Genomic DNA, 16434 nt, shown 5'->3' on the forward strand with positions numbered 1-16434 from the left:
GAAGAAGAATATCCATGGCCAGAGAAAACGGGGGTTAGGAGGTCTGGTCAATGGTTGGAACTAATCACAAGTGTGTGTGGGGCTGAGGGTAGGTAAGATAGAGAAGAGACCAGTATGGCAATAATAGCTGGGAATGATCACGCTGAACAAGATCTGAGAATTGAAAGTAGGTAAGAAATATTCTGGATAACCTTTCAGTATCAATATTGCAAACCACAATGCTCAAAGGGGGAAGAGGGGAGGAGAGGGAAGGAGAGAGGGAGGGGGAGGGGGGAGTCTGCCACAGAGGCAGTGGCAAGAGAGAAGCTGGGAACTTTGGTGGAGGGAAATGTGTACTGGTAGAAGAACATTACATGACTGAAACCCAATCATGAGCAACTTTGTAACACTGTATCTCACAGTGATACCACGAAAAAATGTTTTTTTTAAAATGAAAAACAAAACAAAACAAAAACAAAACAAAACAAAAAACACTGCCAAGCCAAGTCAAGGACTGCTCAGAACAGATTCTGCACAACCTCAGCAGTGGTGCCTCCCAACCTGCATTAGGGCAGAAAATATACAAAGCAACGGACCAAAAAGACGGCGCGGGGGAGGTGGGGGCATTCTCTTACCAACTCTGCCCTTTCAACTCCTCTGGAAACTGCAATGGCCCAGCTCAGGGGCCCCAGACATTCCTTCCCCAGGATGCAAGGTTGTGAAGCTCAATGCCCTCATGATGCATCCCTGAGCCCCACCACTCAACTTCTTTCTTTCTACGGCCGCAGAATTTTATTTGGCTTTCTGGGACAGATACATTTGCTTGATATTTAATAATACAAAAAAATCACATACATTCATTTCAAGAATTACAATATAAAAAAATATTCAACTCGAGAGTGACTTTCAACATCTCAAGGGAAGGCACCACCTCAGCCCTGCGAAAGGTTCAGACTTGGGATTCAGGGGTCTTGGGAGTGAGGGGGGTTCTTCAGCGTCTTCTGGAACTTGCTCTGTAGGAAAACTCTGGGGACACACAGGCCTTCCTTCTTATTCACGGTCTCCCGAAGCATGTACTCGTTCACCACTTCTTCATAACCTGCATCCCTGAAGAGTCGCGCCAGGAATTCTGTAAGACAGAAAGGGTCAACCATGGTCAGGACTTGTTTGTTCGGAGTCATACCTGGCGGTGCTCAGGAGGTACTCCCGGGTCCTGTGCTCGGGGGCTGTTCCTAGAAGTGCTTAGAGGGCCATGGGATGGGAACCCGGGGCTGATGCATGCAAAACACATGCTCCAGCCCACTGAGCTATCTCTCCACACCCCCCACGCCCTGCTGCTTCCACAGAAAGAGGTGTCTGGCCTTTTGGACCAGGAAAGACATCTCAGGGCATCACATGGATTTTACTTGCTTTACTTTGGGTTAGGGCTGTAGCAATAGCACAGCGGGTAGGGCATTTTTGCCTTGCACATGGCCAACCCGGGTTCGATTCCTCCGTCCCTTTCAGAGAGCCCAGCAAGCTACCCAAAGTATCCCACCCCACCCGCACGGCAGAGCCTGGCCAGCTCCCTGTGGCGTATTCAATATGCCAAACACAGTAACAACAAGTCTCACAATGGAGATGTTACTGGTGCCCACTCGAGCAAATTGATGAACAATGGGAGGACAGTGCTACAGTGCTACTTTTGTTTGAACCCAGAAGTTTCTAATTTGTTCCCTTGGCTCCTTGGAGCAAATGCAATCCCCGGGGGAGCTGATGTGCTCCTGGGCAAAGGCCATGCAGGTGGGCCTGGGGTCTGAGGTCCAGGGCCTGGGGTATGGGGCGGTGAGCAAAGGGCAGCAGGTCCCCCCACCACCCCCCAGCCCAGCAGCTCTCGATGCTACCGGGAGGAAGGAGGGGAAGGTGAGAGTGAAGGCTGTCCCTTTACCGGCGGTGAAAAAATATGATCTGGTTCCGTCCTGGCGCACGTAGAAATTCTCTCCAAGCTTGCTGCCGGCTTTAAACCTGAGCATGGCGTGGTCATTGAGCCCATAGTCGCGAAACAACACACTTTTACCTGGTTTCAGTACCTACGAGACAGAAGCAAGCAGATTGCCACGTAACCCTAGGAATCCAGAGAAAGGAGGCGTTGCATGAAGTACAATCTTTGATAAGAAGACAGGGATGTGTGAGCCAGAGAGGGGCACACGGGCAGCCCCCCACAAGGCGATTGGCCAGTTCCTGAAGCTTTCACGGAAGGTGGCAATCCCACATGGGCACAGACCTGGGACAGAGGAGAGGTGCCACCCAGCATGTGCAGGAAAGGTCAACACAGTGTCCACATGGCGTCAAGCTCCTTCTCCCAACACGGGCCCTCACGGGAGCGCAGGAGCCTGTGGTCCAACTGCCTCTGAGAAAATCCCGGCCTCGTGGCTGGGACACTGATTTTGACTGCACATCCTTCCCGTTCTCACTCTGCTGTAGCTGGCCAGAACACACACCGTAATCAGGCCTGGCCCTCTGCAGCCCACTCGACATTTGCCACAGGGCCTTGTTCAAACTAGGGGAGGAAGGTGTCTCTCTCTGCCCCCAGAGGGCTGGGGAGAAACGTGGCCAGGGACACATCCAGGACCCCACAACAGATAAGAAGAAGCCAAGACCCACCCAGGTCGAGGGCATCCATGCAGGGCAATCCGGGCCCTGTGAGAGGCAGGGGAGAGGAACCGTGGCGGAAAGGGGGCAGGGGGAGGCCCAGGGGAGCCCCACGTAGAAAGCCATTCAGAACTACCATTCACAGAGATGTCTCAAGACCAGCAGGATGGGGGCTAACCGACCCCGCTGTGCAAAGCAGAGTAGTTGTATGAGCAATTTTGCAGGACAAAACCAGTGAAAGAAATCTTCCTGCTTTTTGTGTGGAAATGCTTTCAACCCACCACTCTCCTGAGTTGGAGGGGACCCCGAAGGATGCACGCGTTCTATCAGTCTGGTCAATCTTATTCTGATCATCACGTCAGAAACACTTAAGACACATGCTAGATGTTGCATAGATTTTGGGTGTTAGGCTCCTCCTCATCCTGAGCAGACTCTGAAAGGTAATTCCCAATACTTCCCAGTTTGAGATGTGTTTCCCAATTGGCAAGCTTCAGGTACCTTGCAACTACTGTCAGCAGAGTCTGCTGGAGAAAGCATTCCGATCTTGAGCAGAAACACTTAGTTTTAAGAGGGAATAGTGGGGAATGGGGGACTCGAGACCCTGGGGGTGAAGCTTAGTTTTCACTGATGGCCAGCAGAGAGCCCGCGCAGACTCAATCCTGCTTCTTCCATTAACTAGTGGAGTAAATAAGTTCACCTTCCCATCTGTAAAGTAACCATTGCAACACCAGCATGCCTCCTGGGACTAGGGCATGATGCAGTTAGCAGACATTTCTCTGGGGCACGTTCCTCACTGGAGGGGTGGGGATTAGGTGTCTTACACTCACTTTACAGACAGTGGGCTCAGTTCTGGGGCCTGACGTCCAGAATTTCTGGGGATAAACTGGTTTCTCAACTCAGATCCTCCATCTTCCAGTAGGCAGGGGTCACCCCACCAACTGGCCCCCCGCACCCCCCGCTGTGTAATCCCATCAATGGCCAAGACCCACAGACTATAAAACCCAGCTCCCGGAAGTGCGTGGCCGCATTCGCGGCTGCGCAACATCTTATTATCTCATTCTTACTTTGGACAACCTGGCAGGCTACTGAATGTAACCTGCCCACACAGCAGAGTCTGGCAAACTCCCCGTGGTGTACCCAATATGCCAAATACCAGTAATAATGATGGGTCTCATTCTTCTAACCCTGAAAGAGCCTTGAATATGGAACTTTTAAAAATCTCAGGGCTAGGGCAAAGGAGACGTTACTGGTACCTGCTCGAGGCAATCAACGAACAACAGGATGATTGTGATCATGATTGTGAAACTGGTTTCTTCATTTTGCTGTTTTTTTCCAAAACTAGTGAGGGCATTCAACCTGAAGGCCGCCCTTTGGCCTAACATTCTGTGGCCTTTGAATCTCTGCACCATCCTGAAGTAACTACACCAACTGCAGCTAAGTGCCGTGATGGTTCGAGCAAGGCAGCCAGGGTTACCTGACGGTGTCTCACTGCTCTGGTCATGTCCTGACAAAGGATTCAAATGACCAAACCGGTCCCTCTGAGAAAAGGTAATCCTACTGCAGTGTTCAAAGAGGAAAGCTTGGGCATGGGGTGATGCTAGGGCTGGGCCAATTCCCGGCACTGCAGGTACCCCCAAATACCACCAGCTGCCACCCTGGTTGCAGGTCACCCAACCAAACTGGACGTCACTGGGAGTGGGACCCTCTCCCAGCACTTAGGAATGTAGCCCCTATATTTCTTTTCCAAAAGCATCACTGATAGGGAATGTGTTTCAAAAGGAAGGTCAGACGAAGCCCCGTATGGATGAGGACAGTGGACCAAGGTTTTCACTTCTTTAGTATAACATCCTATACCTAGGTATGCATTTATTTATATATGAGAACAACAGTAGACAATATATTCTAATTTCCATGTAGATGAAAAATAGGTATATCCTCATAAATACCTGGCTATGTCAGACTTAATTTTTCAGTCAAATGATATCTCATTATAGTTTTATTTTACATTTCTCAGATTAATGAGTTTTTTCTAATAACATCAATAGTCATGTGTTCATTTTATGTGTTCACTTCTATATTTTGACTATTTGTGTCTGTTTTTCATTCATTTCTCTTTCTTATTGACACAGAGGAATTCCTTATATATCTTGGGTATTGACATTTTGTCGGTTGTAAAGATTTTTTGGTTTGGGGTGCCATACCTGATGGTGCTCTGGGCTTACTCCTGGCAGCATGCAGGGGACCCTATGTGGTATCGGAGACAGAAATGGGGTCGGCCACATGCAAGGCAAGTACCTTAACCCCTGCACTATCTCTCCAGTCCCTGAGTTGTAAAGATTTTAAATTACTTTTGTTCAAATTCACCTTTAAACTTTTTAAAACTCCTGTAGTTAGATCACAGGTGAATAAACGTGTTGACACTATGGTTTTGACAGTTACCATATCACTGTGTTCCCATGCCTGAGACTCCCCATGTGTCCATGTCCTTCTAGGTGTCCACTAGGCTTCCTCTTCTTCTGCTCCCATTAAAAAAAATGTTCTATATCATCTTTTGAAGAAGAGAAACTCTTGGTCCATAAAGATTGACATCTTTATGCTTAGGACACTTTGAGGAAGTGTCGTCTTTGAGAAAATGTTCCCCACTCTCAAGTTATTGAGATTTTCTCCTGCAGATTCTACTTTTACCTTTCCAGAGAAGTCATTCACCAGAGAACAACTTCTGCACAGGATGTGAAGCATCGACACGATCTCTTCTTCTCCCACAGGGATTAGTGGTCCCCATCCCCTCCGAAAACTCTTCTCAGTGACCCGCAATGTCACCTGGGTCATAGAGCAAATGTCCATAGAGGTCGGGACCTGGCTTTTGGGTCACACCGGGCAGTGCTCAGGAGTCTCTGCAGTGCCAGGGTGCAAACTGGGGCTCTGTATAAAAATCTGAGCTCAGCCAACCCAGGGATCTTGCTCCTCAGCCTGCACACATATCCTTGAAATTTTCTAAGACATTCCACTGGTGCTGTTTAAAACATTTCCTTTTTAAAGTCCCATTGTATTACACTTTGATATCTCAGTTTTAAATCCGGCCACTTTTTCAAGCTTTTTTTTCCCCCTCACCTTTAAATCTTCTATTTCCAAAAGAAACAAAATCTTCTATTTCCTTTCTTGTCTTTCTGTGCTAACTCAGAGGACTGTGGCTAATGTGAAACTCAGGTATCGAGAGTGAGCAACCCGATCTCCAAAGTTCCCAAGAGTCCCGAAGGGCCAGAACACTCCATCAGTGACATGCTGGGTGTCCACAGCCTTTTCTGAATGTCCCTGTCACCCACCAGTGCTAACAGATACCAGACAGTCCCTGAGGACACTTTCCCTGGAACTTGAGATTTCAACTCTTTTCTCTAACTGCCCGGCATCACCACGCTTAGAGCTGAGCTCCTGGTTCCTCACTTCTCCTTTCCAGCATTCTCCTCGCTCCTCCCTTAATTCTCCGACTCTGAACCTCTGATCTACAGGTCACATCACCACTATCCCTTTCCTGCCATCCCCTCTTAGTTCCACGGTCATTTCCCGACATTTCAAAGTGAAGGACCTTTCGGTTTCCTCTTTTCCTCATTAAGCCATTCTCAATTTGGGGCAGGTCACTGGACACGGATTGCTTATCCTTCCAAATACACTGACTTCTTCAAGAGTTGAGTTTCTCTCTTCTGAAGATCTTTCCCTCCACCTAAATGACTCCCTCCTTGGGAACTTCTAACACCTCCTTAACACCTACTACAAGTCACTCATCACAAATCACTCTCTGCCATCCTATCTTTTCAACACCAATCCCCTTTGGAATAATCCTTCACCCTCATCTGGACTGTCAAATCAGAATCTTTACTCCTTTACCTCACACTTTCCTCTTTACCCAACTGGCAGTCCACAAAGTTCCTCGTCAGCCCTCATCCCTGGGGGAAGGGAAGAAATAAGCAGAAAACTGAAAGCAGTGTGGCAATACTTTGAGGACCAGCATCTCAGCACATTACAAGGAACAGAACAGGCTCAAGGGCCAGGCTCTGGGCCATGTGGGAAGGTGGCCTGGCCAGCAGACACTGTCCCTCCTGGCAGTGCTCCTGAGCCAGGAGTGTGCAGCAGCCCCAAAGACTCGGTGACAGTGGACACTCTGGTCACACTCTGAAGAGTGGTGGAGGCCACCACACACATCAGAACTGACATGGTTATTGGATGCCAGAGAACCGACACAGCCCAATGAGGTGGCTGGAGGGAAGAGAAGCAAAACTAGGAAGCTCAGCTTTCACGCACAGGCTCCATCACTGACCTTGTAAATGTTCTGTAAGACACGGGGCATCTTCTCTGGGTGCACAGCTGAGAGCACAAATATCAGCGTAACCACATCCACTGAATCCGGGGGGACGTGCTCCAGAAGGTCGTCTTTCGTCAGGTCACAGTGGAATGCCCTGCATCTTTCGGTGCTGTAGAGAGGATTCTGCTACAGAAGGGGAAACCACGAAAGAATCTGAACTCAGCTTCCATACTGACACAAAGAGTAAAACACGGCAGCACAGGGAGATGCGATTTCCACCTGCACTCTGCAGCAGAGAAGGGAACCAACACTTCATTCCTAGGGAAAGTGAGAAATGAACCGGTTGTTGAGGGAGGTAATGTCCAATATTGCCAGGAGGAGCAAGTCTATTTCATTTTAACCGGTGAGTGTGTGTGTGTGTGTGTGTGTGTGTGTGTGTGTGTGTGTGTATGTCTTGGGCCATGCTGGTGATATACAGAGGCTACTCCCAGCTCCATGCTCAGGGGTTGCCTCCTGGTGGTACTTGGGGGTTCCTGAGGTGCCAGGAGCTTAACAGGATTCAAATCACATGCTCTATCTCACTGAGCTATTGCTCTGGCCTTTAATAAATTATTCCAACTGATGAGAGAACAAGGTCATCACACATTCAAAACTAAACATGTGAGAGAAGCACTTGTTCCCAGAGTGATGATAACCCAGATCCAGCCTAGCTTACTCAATCCTCCTTTGACTCTCCCACTACCAACCTAAATCCCACGAGAAGATCTTTCAGCAGCCCTTATTAGGAGGGCCACAGAGTTCTGGAGTGTGTATCCCACACCAATACAGCAAGCTACATAAGACTAGGTATGTGGTCCATTCTGGTTGATGGGGCTGGACCAAGTATAAGAGTGTCATGGAAAAAAAGCACTGTAGCACTGTCCTCCCGTTGTTCATTGATTTGCTCGAGCGGGCCCAGTAACGTCTCTATTGTGAGACTTGTTACTGTGTTTGGCATATCGAATACGTCACAGGGAGCTTGCCAGGTTTTGCCGTGCGGGCGAGATACTCTCGGTAGCTTGCGGGGCTCTCCGAGAGGGGCGGAGGAATTGAACTATGGTCAGCCGGGTCAGCTGCATACAAGGAAAACACCCTACCGCTGTGCTACCATTCCAGCTCCATCGGAAAAAAAAAAAGTAAAATGCTCTTCCATGTAAATAGGAAGTTTAATGGATGGGAAGAGACAATATTAAAAAGATGTCAATTTTCCCAAGATTTCACTTGTAAATCCAGTGGAATCTCAACCAAATCACAACAGATTTCTCAAATTTGACACTGTCACTGTCCTCACGTTGTTCATCAATGTTCTAGAGCAGGACCAGTAACATTGTGAGACTTGTTACTGTGTTTGGCATATCGAATACATCATGGGTAGGTTGCCAGGCTTTGCCATGCGGGTGTGATACTCTCAATAGCTTTCTGGGCTCTCCGAGAGGGGCAGAGAAATTGAACTGGGGTTGGCCGTGTCGGCCACATGCAAAGCAAATGCCCTACCTGCTGTGCTATCGCTCTCGCCCAAAATTTGACAAGATGACTCTAATTCATTTCACAGTAGAAATATTTATAGATAATTAAAAACCAATGAAGGCGGTTTACTACTAGACATAAAAACAAATCACAGAATGAAGTATTAAAATAATGCGGCTTGAGAATATGAGAATAAGGACAAACAAATCACTGAGACTGAATAGAAGCCCAAATAGACCTGGGCATATAAAAGATCCCAGAATTATACAGGACAAGAGTGATACAGATGAAATAATAAAGGTAGATTAAAAAAAGTAAAAAATAAAGTTACAATTGTAGCACTGTGGCACTGTCCTCCCATTGTTCATTGATTTGTTCAAGCAGGCACCAGTAACGTCTCCATTGTGAGACTTGTTGTTACTGTCTTTGGCATATCAAATATGCCACGGGGAGCTTGGCAGGCTCTGCTGTGTGGGTGGAATACTCTCGGTAGCTAGCTGGGCTCTCCGAGAGGGACAGAGGAATCGAACCCAGGCTAGCCGCGTGCAAGGTAAACACCCTACCTGCTGTGCTATCACTCCAGCCTGGACTATTGTAATGGAAGAAAAATTAATTTCTCGATTTACTGTGTTGGAACACTCACTTCATTCATGGTAATGCAGGACAAGCGGCCAATGCATAATGAAAAGACGTCTGGGTTCAGCTCAGATGAAAAGACGGTATGGAAAGATGTTCCCATCCTTTCAACAAGGAAAAAAAAACTGGACAAACGGTACAGAAGAACTTCTTTTGTGAGCCCAACAGAAAACAGAAATCAAAGAAAAGTCATCTCAAATTCTGGGAGAAACAGTACAGAAGAACTTCTTTTGTGAGCCCAACAGAAAACAGAAATCAAAGAACAGTCATCTCAAATTCTGGGAGAAACGGGACCAAGACATCTGCTTTTCTGAGGCTGAGGGAAGAGAACAGAAAGCTGGCGGGCCCTCAGGGGCCATATGAGTGGGGCCGTGTGCAGGTGGCCCAGGGACCCAGATCTGAGGGTCCTCATCCTCTCACCGGTGTTCCTGGCAGAATCCCCGAGCTCTCAGGAAGGAGGTGCCCAGGCTGGAGCTGGCCACTCTCATCCCTGTAAGGAACCTAAGAACCTTTGGGAGAATGGCCACAGGGCTTAGGAGGAAGAGACCGGTTTCTTACTCCTTCTCTAGCTAGGGAAAGAATAGGAGAGGAACTGCCCTTCCTGGAGTGGCAAACAGACCAGTACAGACTTAATCCCTGAGACATAGGCCCAGCTATGCAGACCTAAAAAGCAACCTGAGCACTGAGAGGGAAGGCCCTGATGGTCCCGAGTACCAGACAGGCCCAAGTACCAGGGGGCCTGAACACTGCCTGGAATGATCCCTATTTAAAAACAAAACAAAACAAAAACAAACTGAGCCACAGTAATAGTACAGTGAGTCGGACACACTGGCAAAACAAAGTCCAAAACCCGCAGACCAAAAACTACTTAAAATTCATATTTTTATTTTATTATTTTTGTTTGGGGGCCATATCCGGTGGTGCATAGGACTTACTCGTGGCTCTGGGCTCAGGAATTACTCCTGGCAGTGCTTGGGAGTCTGTAAGAGATGCTGGGGATAGGACACAGGTCCATCGGGTGCAAGGCAAAGCTATTCTATGGCTCCACCCTCAAAATTCAGAATTTTAGAAAATAATCCCCTCCCATAAAAAATGAACTGCAACTGGGAGGGTGATACAAAAGCACAAAGGGAAGAGCCAAAGCCAAGTGGAGAGAGAAAAATAGTCACTGGAGGAGGAGTCCATGCCTCTGGCACACAGAGTGATGACCAAGCTCACAGGTAACCATGACAACCTCCCGGCCAGATTATTACACTCATTGCCTCAGTGATCTTCAACGTGTACTGACAGGCCCTATGTAACAGAGCCATGCTCAGAAACGCATAAGGCATACCCAAAGGCAAGAAAAAGCCAACTGTGAAGAGACAAAGCAATCATCGGGGCCAGATTCAGAGGTGATACCTGGGCTGGGACTAAAAGTCAGGACATTTGCAGGAACAATATGTAATCAGGGTAGATAAGTGAGGTCGGACAGGTAATGTCCAGACTCACCTGGAAATGCCAAAAAGAAGAAATTAATAACAAATGAAGAATGTAGGGCCGGAACGATAGTACAGCAGGCAGGGTGTTTGCCTTGCACGCAGCAGACCCAGCTCCAATTCCTGGCACCCCATAGGGTCCCTCAAGCCCTCCAGGAGTGATCCCTGAGCACAGAACCAGGAGTCAGCCCAGAGCGTAGCTGGGGGTGGCCCAAAAACCAAAAAATAAAATGAAGAATGCTTTTAAGAGGCTCATTGGGATAAATGTTTACTGACTAGGGAGAAGTTGGTAACCTACAACAAGAAGTACACAGACAGAAAAGGCAAAGAGAAAACAGTTATACAGGACAAAACCCACAATATGGCAAAAATCAATAAACTGGCCAAACTTAAACCCTGTCATAAAAGACCATAAAACAATGTTGAGTTAACTAGAAAAAATGTTTGAAACAAATAGAATGCCTAGACCATATCTTACTAAGGCAAGAGAAACGACAGGGAAAATGGGTTGAACAGATAATTCCTATGACAATAAAGTCTGCGTGCATGGAGACTTGTCTATTCTCTTCCCCCTTCCACCCTAGAGCTTGGAATGCCTGGCACACAGTAGGCTCTTTCTACAGACGTCTATGTGTGTGTATGCATATACACACGTACAGAATAAAGCAAGTCATAACTAGGAGAAAAACATGCTTATCTTCGTATTACAGTGACCTTAATCTTACTGGATAAAAGAAATAAGATAAACAAGACCTGGAAGGCTTTGTTTTTTCCTTTTCTTTTCTCCTTTTTTTGTTTTTTGTCCATAGGCTGGGGGAAAACTAAAATGCCCAATACCAAATGTGGAATGGCTTTTCTCTTAGAAGGAAATGGCATTAAGAAAATTTAACTATGCATGCTCTTTCACCAAGAAATTCTACTTCTTCCATTATTTATCATACAGAAAAGCATACACAAATTCTGGAGAGCACGTGTACAATGTTTATGACATTAACCCTATTTATTAGATCAAAATTTAGAAATGATTTCAAGAAATAACAAGACTTACTCCTGGTGGATGTTGGGGGACTACATATCTAAAAGGGGTTCCCAGGGTGCAAGGCGAGTGCCTTACCAACTGTACACACTATCACTCCAGGCCACCTGTTTCTAAATATCTTACGTACGTAACAAGAAAACTACTCTCCAAGTGACCATCATTACTTAAGTTCATGAAGAGGAAAAGGTCAGGTGGGTTTGGTGGTCAGATGAAACATGTCTAATAAATACAAAAACAACTGAAACAGAACAGAATACAGGGGTGGGCACCAACCTTGACATACTCTACTGCTCTTGGAGAAAAATCACAGGCATAGGCAAAGATATTGGGATCTTCTTCCAAAAGAGGGAATAAACAATTACCAACACCACAGCCAGCTTCAAGTATAATCAACTTTTGATCTGCAAACTGAACAAAGAGAATTCAAAGTATACACTTGTATGTGAAGAAACCAAACAAACAAAAAGGTCCAGAATATGAACGCTACAATATACAAGCTAATGTTGATAGCTCATGTATCAGTCACCAGCTGGAAAGCTGCATGTGGAGAAAACAGAAAAGAGAACTGTATCTGCAGCAAAACCCTTGCAGAACCCTCTCCTCGCCTGGTCCTGTCCTGGGGCAAACCACTTCAACAGCCTTGCATTTGTATCATCTGCAAGTGGGGCTCATACAAAGCCTGCTTCACAATATTATTGGTTTTTTTTTCCTTTTTGGGTCACACCCGGCGATTCACAGGGGTCACTCCTGCCTCTGCATCCAGGAATTACTCTTGGCGGTGCTCAGGGGACCATATGGGATGCTGGGAATCAAACGCGGGCCGGTCGCGTGCAAGGCAAACGCCCTACCCACTGTGCTATCTCTCCAGCCCTTTCACAATATTATTGGAAGGATTAAATTGTAGCATTAGTGTCAAATTCTAGAAAAGGGCCATGGGAAGGTGCTTATCACTGTTACTATAAATGAAACTAACAGATGACAGATGATTTACAGATGACCTTTAAAGAAAGAGTAAATGCCCACTAGACTGTGCAATCAAGGAACTGCTAAAAGTACTTGAAATCACTTTCTTTTTGTCCTTAATTTTGGGGCCACACTTGGTGGTGCTCAGATGTCACCTATGGTGGTGCCCCGGGGAGCAAACTGATTTGGGGATTGGCAGCATGCAAGGAAAGTGCCTTTATCTTTGTACTCTCTACCCTGAAACCAGTTTATTTCTAAGATACAATTTTATGGGTTTCCTAAACTCTCCACACTCTCCTTGGGAATTCATGAAAGCACCCCTCTTTTCACGGTTTAGAGGATGAAGCTCTTGATTGAGATGCATCATGAGCTTACCTCCCTACACGATCTTAGCTCCTCAAACTCTCTGGTGGTCCAGTGTCGATCTTTGAAAAAATTAGTACTATTTCTCTTGTAAAAAAGATCCCAATTCTTCTGCGCCTCTTTCTCCAACTTTTGCTGTTTAAAATCAGATATTACGATCTGGTCTCTTTTCAGTTTCTCCTCTTCTTCTGAGCTGAGAATCCGTGCCTGCAGCTCTTTCCTTTGCAGAGAAACCATCTTACAATGTGATGGTAAGTCATTCAACACCACTGAAGATGCATAACTAAGGAACCCAATCTGAGAGCGGACAGTGTGTTCTTGGAGGTAGTTCTTAGCTGGGTTGGTGTACAGCTGATGTGGCACCTGGTGCTTTGCAGGAAAGAGAGTGAGATTCCTGTTAGTGATTCTAGGACAGTTCTAGAATACCCTGGGTAGAAGAGTTCTTGTTCATCACTGGAGAGGCTTTGGCTTCACCCCGCCCACTAACAAAGAGGTCACAAAGCCCACCCAAAGGAGTCCCTCCCTTGGGTGGGTTTACAAAAGGGGACAGGGCTTTCAGGCCCCAAAGTCTGAGAGAACAGCACAGAGTCCCCTGCCCCCGCGCCTGGCTGTCCTCGCTCCTTGGAGGAGGGCGGGTTGAGTTTCCGTCCCCACCCCGAGCAGAGCTCCAGCAGCCAAAGACCTCCAGAACCAACCACAACCATGCTGAGACCACTCTCCACATGCATGCAGAGGAACAAAGGCATGCGGGTCCCGGGGCTGAGATCTCCAAGCCTGCTCGGATAGGGGCTGAGCATCCTCCACCCAGATCCTCCATCTTCCAGTAGGCAGGGGTCACATCCACCAACTGCCCCTGGCACAGTGTAATCCCATCAACGGCCAAGACCCAGAGACTATAAAATCCAGCTCCCGGACATCTTATTATCTCATTCTTATTTTGGACAACCTGGCAGGCTACCAAATGTAACCTGCCCACAGGCAGAGTCTGGCAAACTCCCCATGGCATACCCAATATGCCAAATACCAGTAACAATGATGGGTCTCATTCTCCTAACCCTGAAAGAGCCGTGAATATGGCATATCTCAGGGCTAGGACGAAGGAGACATTACTGGTGCCTGCTTGAGGCAATCAATGAACAATAGGATGATCATAATCGTGATCGCAATAAATCGGTTTATATGCTTAGAAAAAAGACACTCCCCAAAATGGCCAGGAGACCCTGTGCCATTTTACAAATATGTTAATTTTCGGTGCTGGGTAAAAGGGCGATTTGACTTAATTTTATTTCTTGTCGCAGTGTAGGTAACGTGGTTACAACAGTGTTAACATGTCTGGTTTTCATGTACAAAGTCACTGCACCTTCACCATCACCCAAATGCCCAAGACCCCTGTCTCTCTGTCCTTAGGTCACTTCCAGTCCCCCTCTTCAAATGGCCTGACTTAAAAATCACCACCATTAACCAGCCATGATCCAGAGACTCACATAAATCTCAGAACAGATCATCAAGCTGCAGAGATGCCACCAGACCCAGAGCCCAGCTGAGTCTCATCTGAGGCACCCTGGAGGGGGAGGAGGGGCAGGTGAGCCCACTACCCACCCAAACAGAACCCGAAAACCTCCAGAATCCAATCACCACCGTGCTCACTGCGGATCTCCACAGACTCTGGATGAGCCTCATCCATGAGAATGAATCTGTCGGAAAACTCAGGTATGCAGGTTTTGTGACCCAAATCTCCCAGGCTCTCATGGAGTTGAATGGGCAGTCCCCTCTTCCCCAACTCCCTGTTCTTCCGGGAGGCTGGCAGTCACACCCATAAACTGCCTGTGGCACCATATAAATTCATTAACCGGCCATGATCCAGAGATTCACGAATTTAATCTCAGAAGAGATCAACAAGCTGCAAAGATGCCTCCAGATTCCAAAGTCACCATCCAGTTAAAAATTTAACTCCACTGGAGTTCATGCCAACTTCAATCAGCTTAATCAGTGCCTGCATAAATAGCAGTACCCCTACACGAAAAAAAAAAATCACTGTATCACTGTCATCCGGTTGCTCATCAATTTCTTGGAGCAGGCACCAGTAACGGTTCCTTTATCCTAGCCCTGAGATTTTAGAAAGTGCCACATTCGAGGCTCTTTCAGGGTCAGGAGAATGAGTCCCATCATTGTTACTGGTTTTTGGCATATTGAATATGCCATGGGGAGTTTGCCAGACTCTGCTGTGCGGGCAGGATACTTTCGGTAACCTGCCAGGTTCTCCAGAGTAAGAACTAGATAATAAGACGTTGTGCGGCCACAAAAGCGGCCGCACTTCCAGGAGCTGGGTTTTATAGTCTCTGGGTCTTAGCCGTTGATGGGAATACACGGCACACGAGGCAGTTGGTGGGTGTAACACCTGAATGCTGGATTTTTTTTATTTATAAATAAATAAATTAATTAAAATAACTCCAGCTGTGACACCCCATTCAAAAGTTTAGAATTCCTGGAGCAAGACATCTCATACTCTACACCACTGCTGTACCAGGAGTAGCATACCACATTGAATGGGATGTAATGTAGAAGGCAACTAATCTTGATTAAAAAAAAATACCAGCACACAAGGTTCAACCTGCAACAACACATTAATAATCTCGTACACAAGGCCTAAATGGCTCCAGGATGAGATATAACAATAGTCACACACTTTCTTCTAAAGAAACCTCTTCTGATCATTTTTAGTGAATTATTCAAAATATGCCATACAAAATAAATTATTTAGGACTGGCCTGGGTGGTGGTTGGGAAAATTCAAAATAATGGTAGTGGGAAGGTGTAATGGTGGTGGGATTGGTTGCTGGAATATCAAATGTAATAAATTACTATGAACAACTTTATATATATGAACGATAGCATAGCAGTAGGGCGTTTGCCTTGCACGCAGCCAACATGGCCGACCAGAGTTCGATTCCTCCGCCCCTCTCGGAGAGCCCGGCAAGCCACCGAGAGTATCTCGCCCGCACCGCAGAGCCTGGCAAGCTACCCATGACGTATTCGACATGCCAAACACAGTAACAACAAGTCTAACGATGGAGACGTTACTGGGCCCGCTCGAGCAAAAAAAAATAGAACTTTAAATAAAAAAAAAAAACACCACCACCACAGGTGCCCCAACTGGGAAGTGGGAGATGTATGAACAGTGGGGTCACCGGTCCCCAAGGGTTGGAGACTCTTCCGGGGAGACGATGCCCGTCTCTGAGGGCACACATGAAGGGTGGTCGTGGTCACACGAACCAGAGGGGGCTTCGCTTTCCAAGGACCGAGCAAGAGACCCAGTAGAGACGCTCGGCGGAAGGACCCAGGGGACTCTATGACCTACATGCATTCAACGACCCGCCGCACTCCAGGCTCATCGTCGTGGGTTCCCCTTCCTGGTCTCACCTTGCGGGACAGAGCCCACCGCACTCATCCCTTAGCCGGGTTCATGCCGTGGCAACGGAACCGGGCCGCGTCCGCCGCTGCCGCCACCAGAACACCGGAGCACCCGGAAGCGAGGCTGGAGGG

The 16434-nt window shown here is 47.2% G+C and overlaps 1 protein-coding gene across 3 annotated transcripts; it reads right to left on the minus strand.

The window, feature by feature from the left end:
- Positions 1-795: 795 nt before the first annotated feature.
- Positions 796-16401, minus strand: METTL6 (methyltransferase 6, tRNA N3-cytidine). 3 transcript variants are annotated; one of them, XM_056129858.1, is made up of 6 exons: positions 16312-16401; positions 12905-13261; positions 11840-11974; positions 6923-7093; positions 1907-2048; positions 796-1108 (listed from the first exon to the last, which is right to left on the minus strand). In XM_056129858.1, the coding sequence occupies exons 2-6, from the start codon at positions 13127-13129 to the stop codon at positions 942-944; spliced, it is 840 nt and encodes a 279-aa protein (XP_055985833.1). In that variant the 5' UTR covers positions 13130-13261; positions 16312-16401; the 3' UTR covers positions 796-941. The 3 variants fall into 3 exon arrangements, with proteins under 3 accessions (XP_055985833.1, XP_055985832.1, XP_055985831.1); XM_056129857.1 differs by having other exon boundaries at positions 6923-7090; positions 16250-16342; XM_056129856.1 differs by having other exon boundaries at positions 16250-16342.
- Between the last annotated feature and the right edge of the window lie 33 nt (positions 16402-16434).

Source organism: Sorex fumeus, unplaced genomic scaffold (assembly GCF_029834395.1).
Source record: "Sorex fumeus unplaced genomic scaffold, SorFum_2.1 ptg000072l, whole genome shotgun sequence".
NCBI classification, from domain to species: Eukaryota; Metazoa; Chordata; class Mammalia; order Eulipotyphla; family Soricidae; genus Sorex; species Sorex fumeus.

Coding starts and splice junctions, on each gene's coding strand:
- METTL6 (XM_056129856.1), bottom strand. Junction 11,975..12,904: donor AGCTAAGATCGTGTAGGGAG/GTAAGCTCATGA, acceptor CTCTTTGTTCAG/TTTGCAGATCAAAAGTTGAT. Junction 7,094..11,839: donor GAGCAGTAGAGTATGTCAAG/GTTGGTGCCCAC, acceptor CCCCTTCTGTAG/CAGAATCCTCTCTACAGCAC.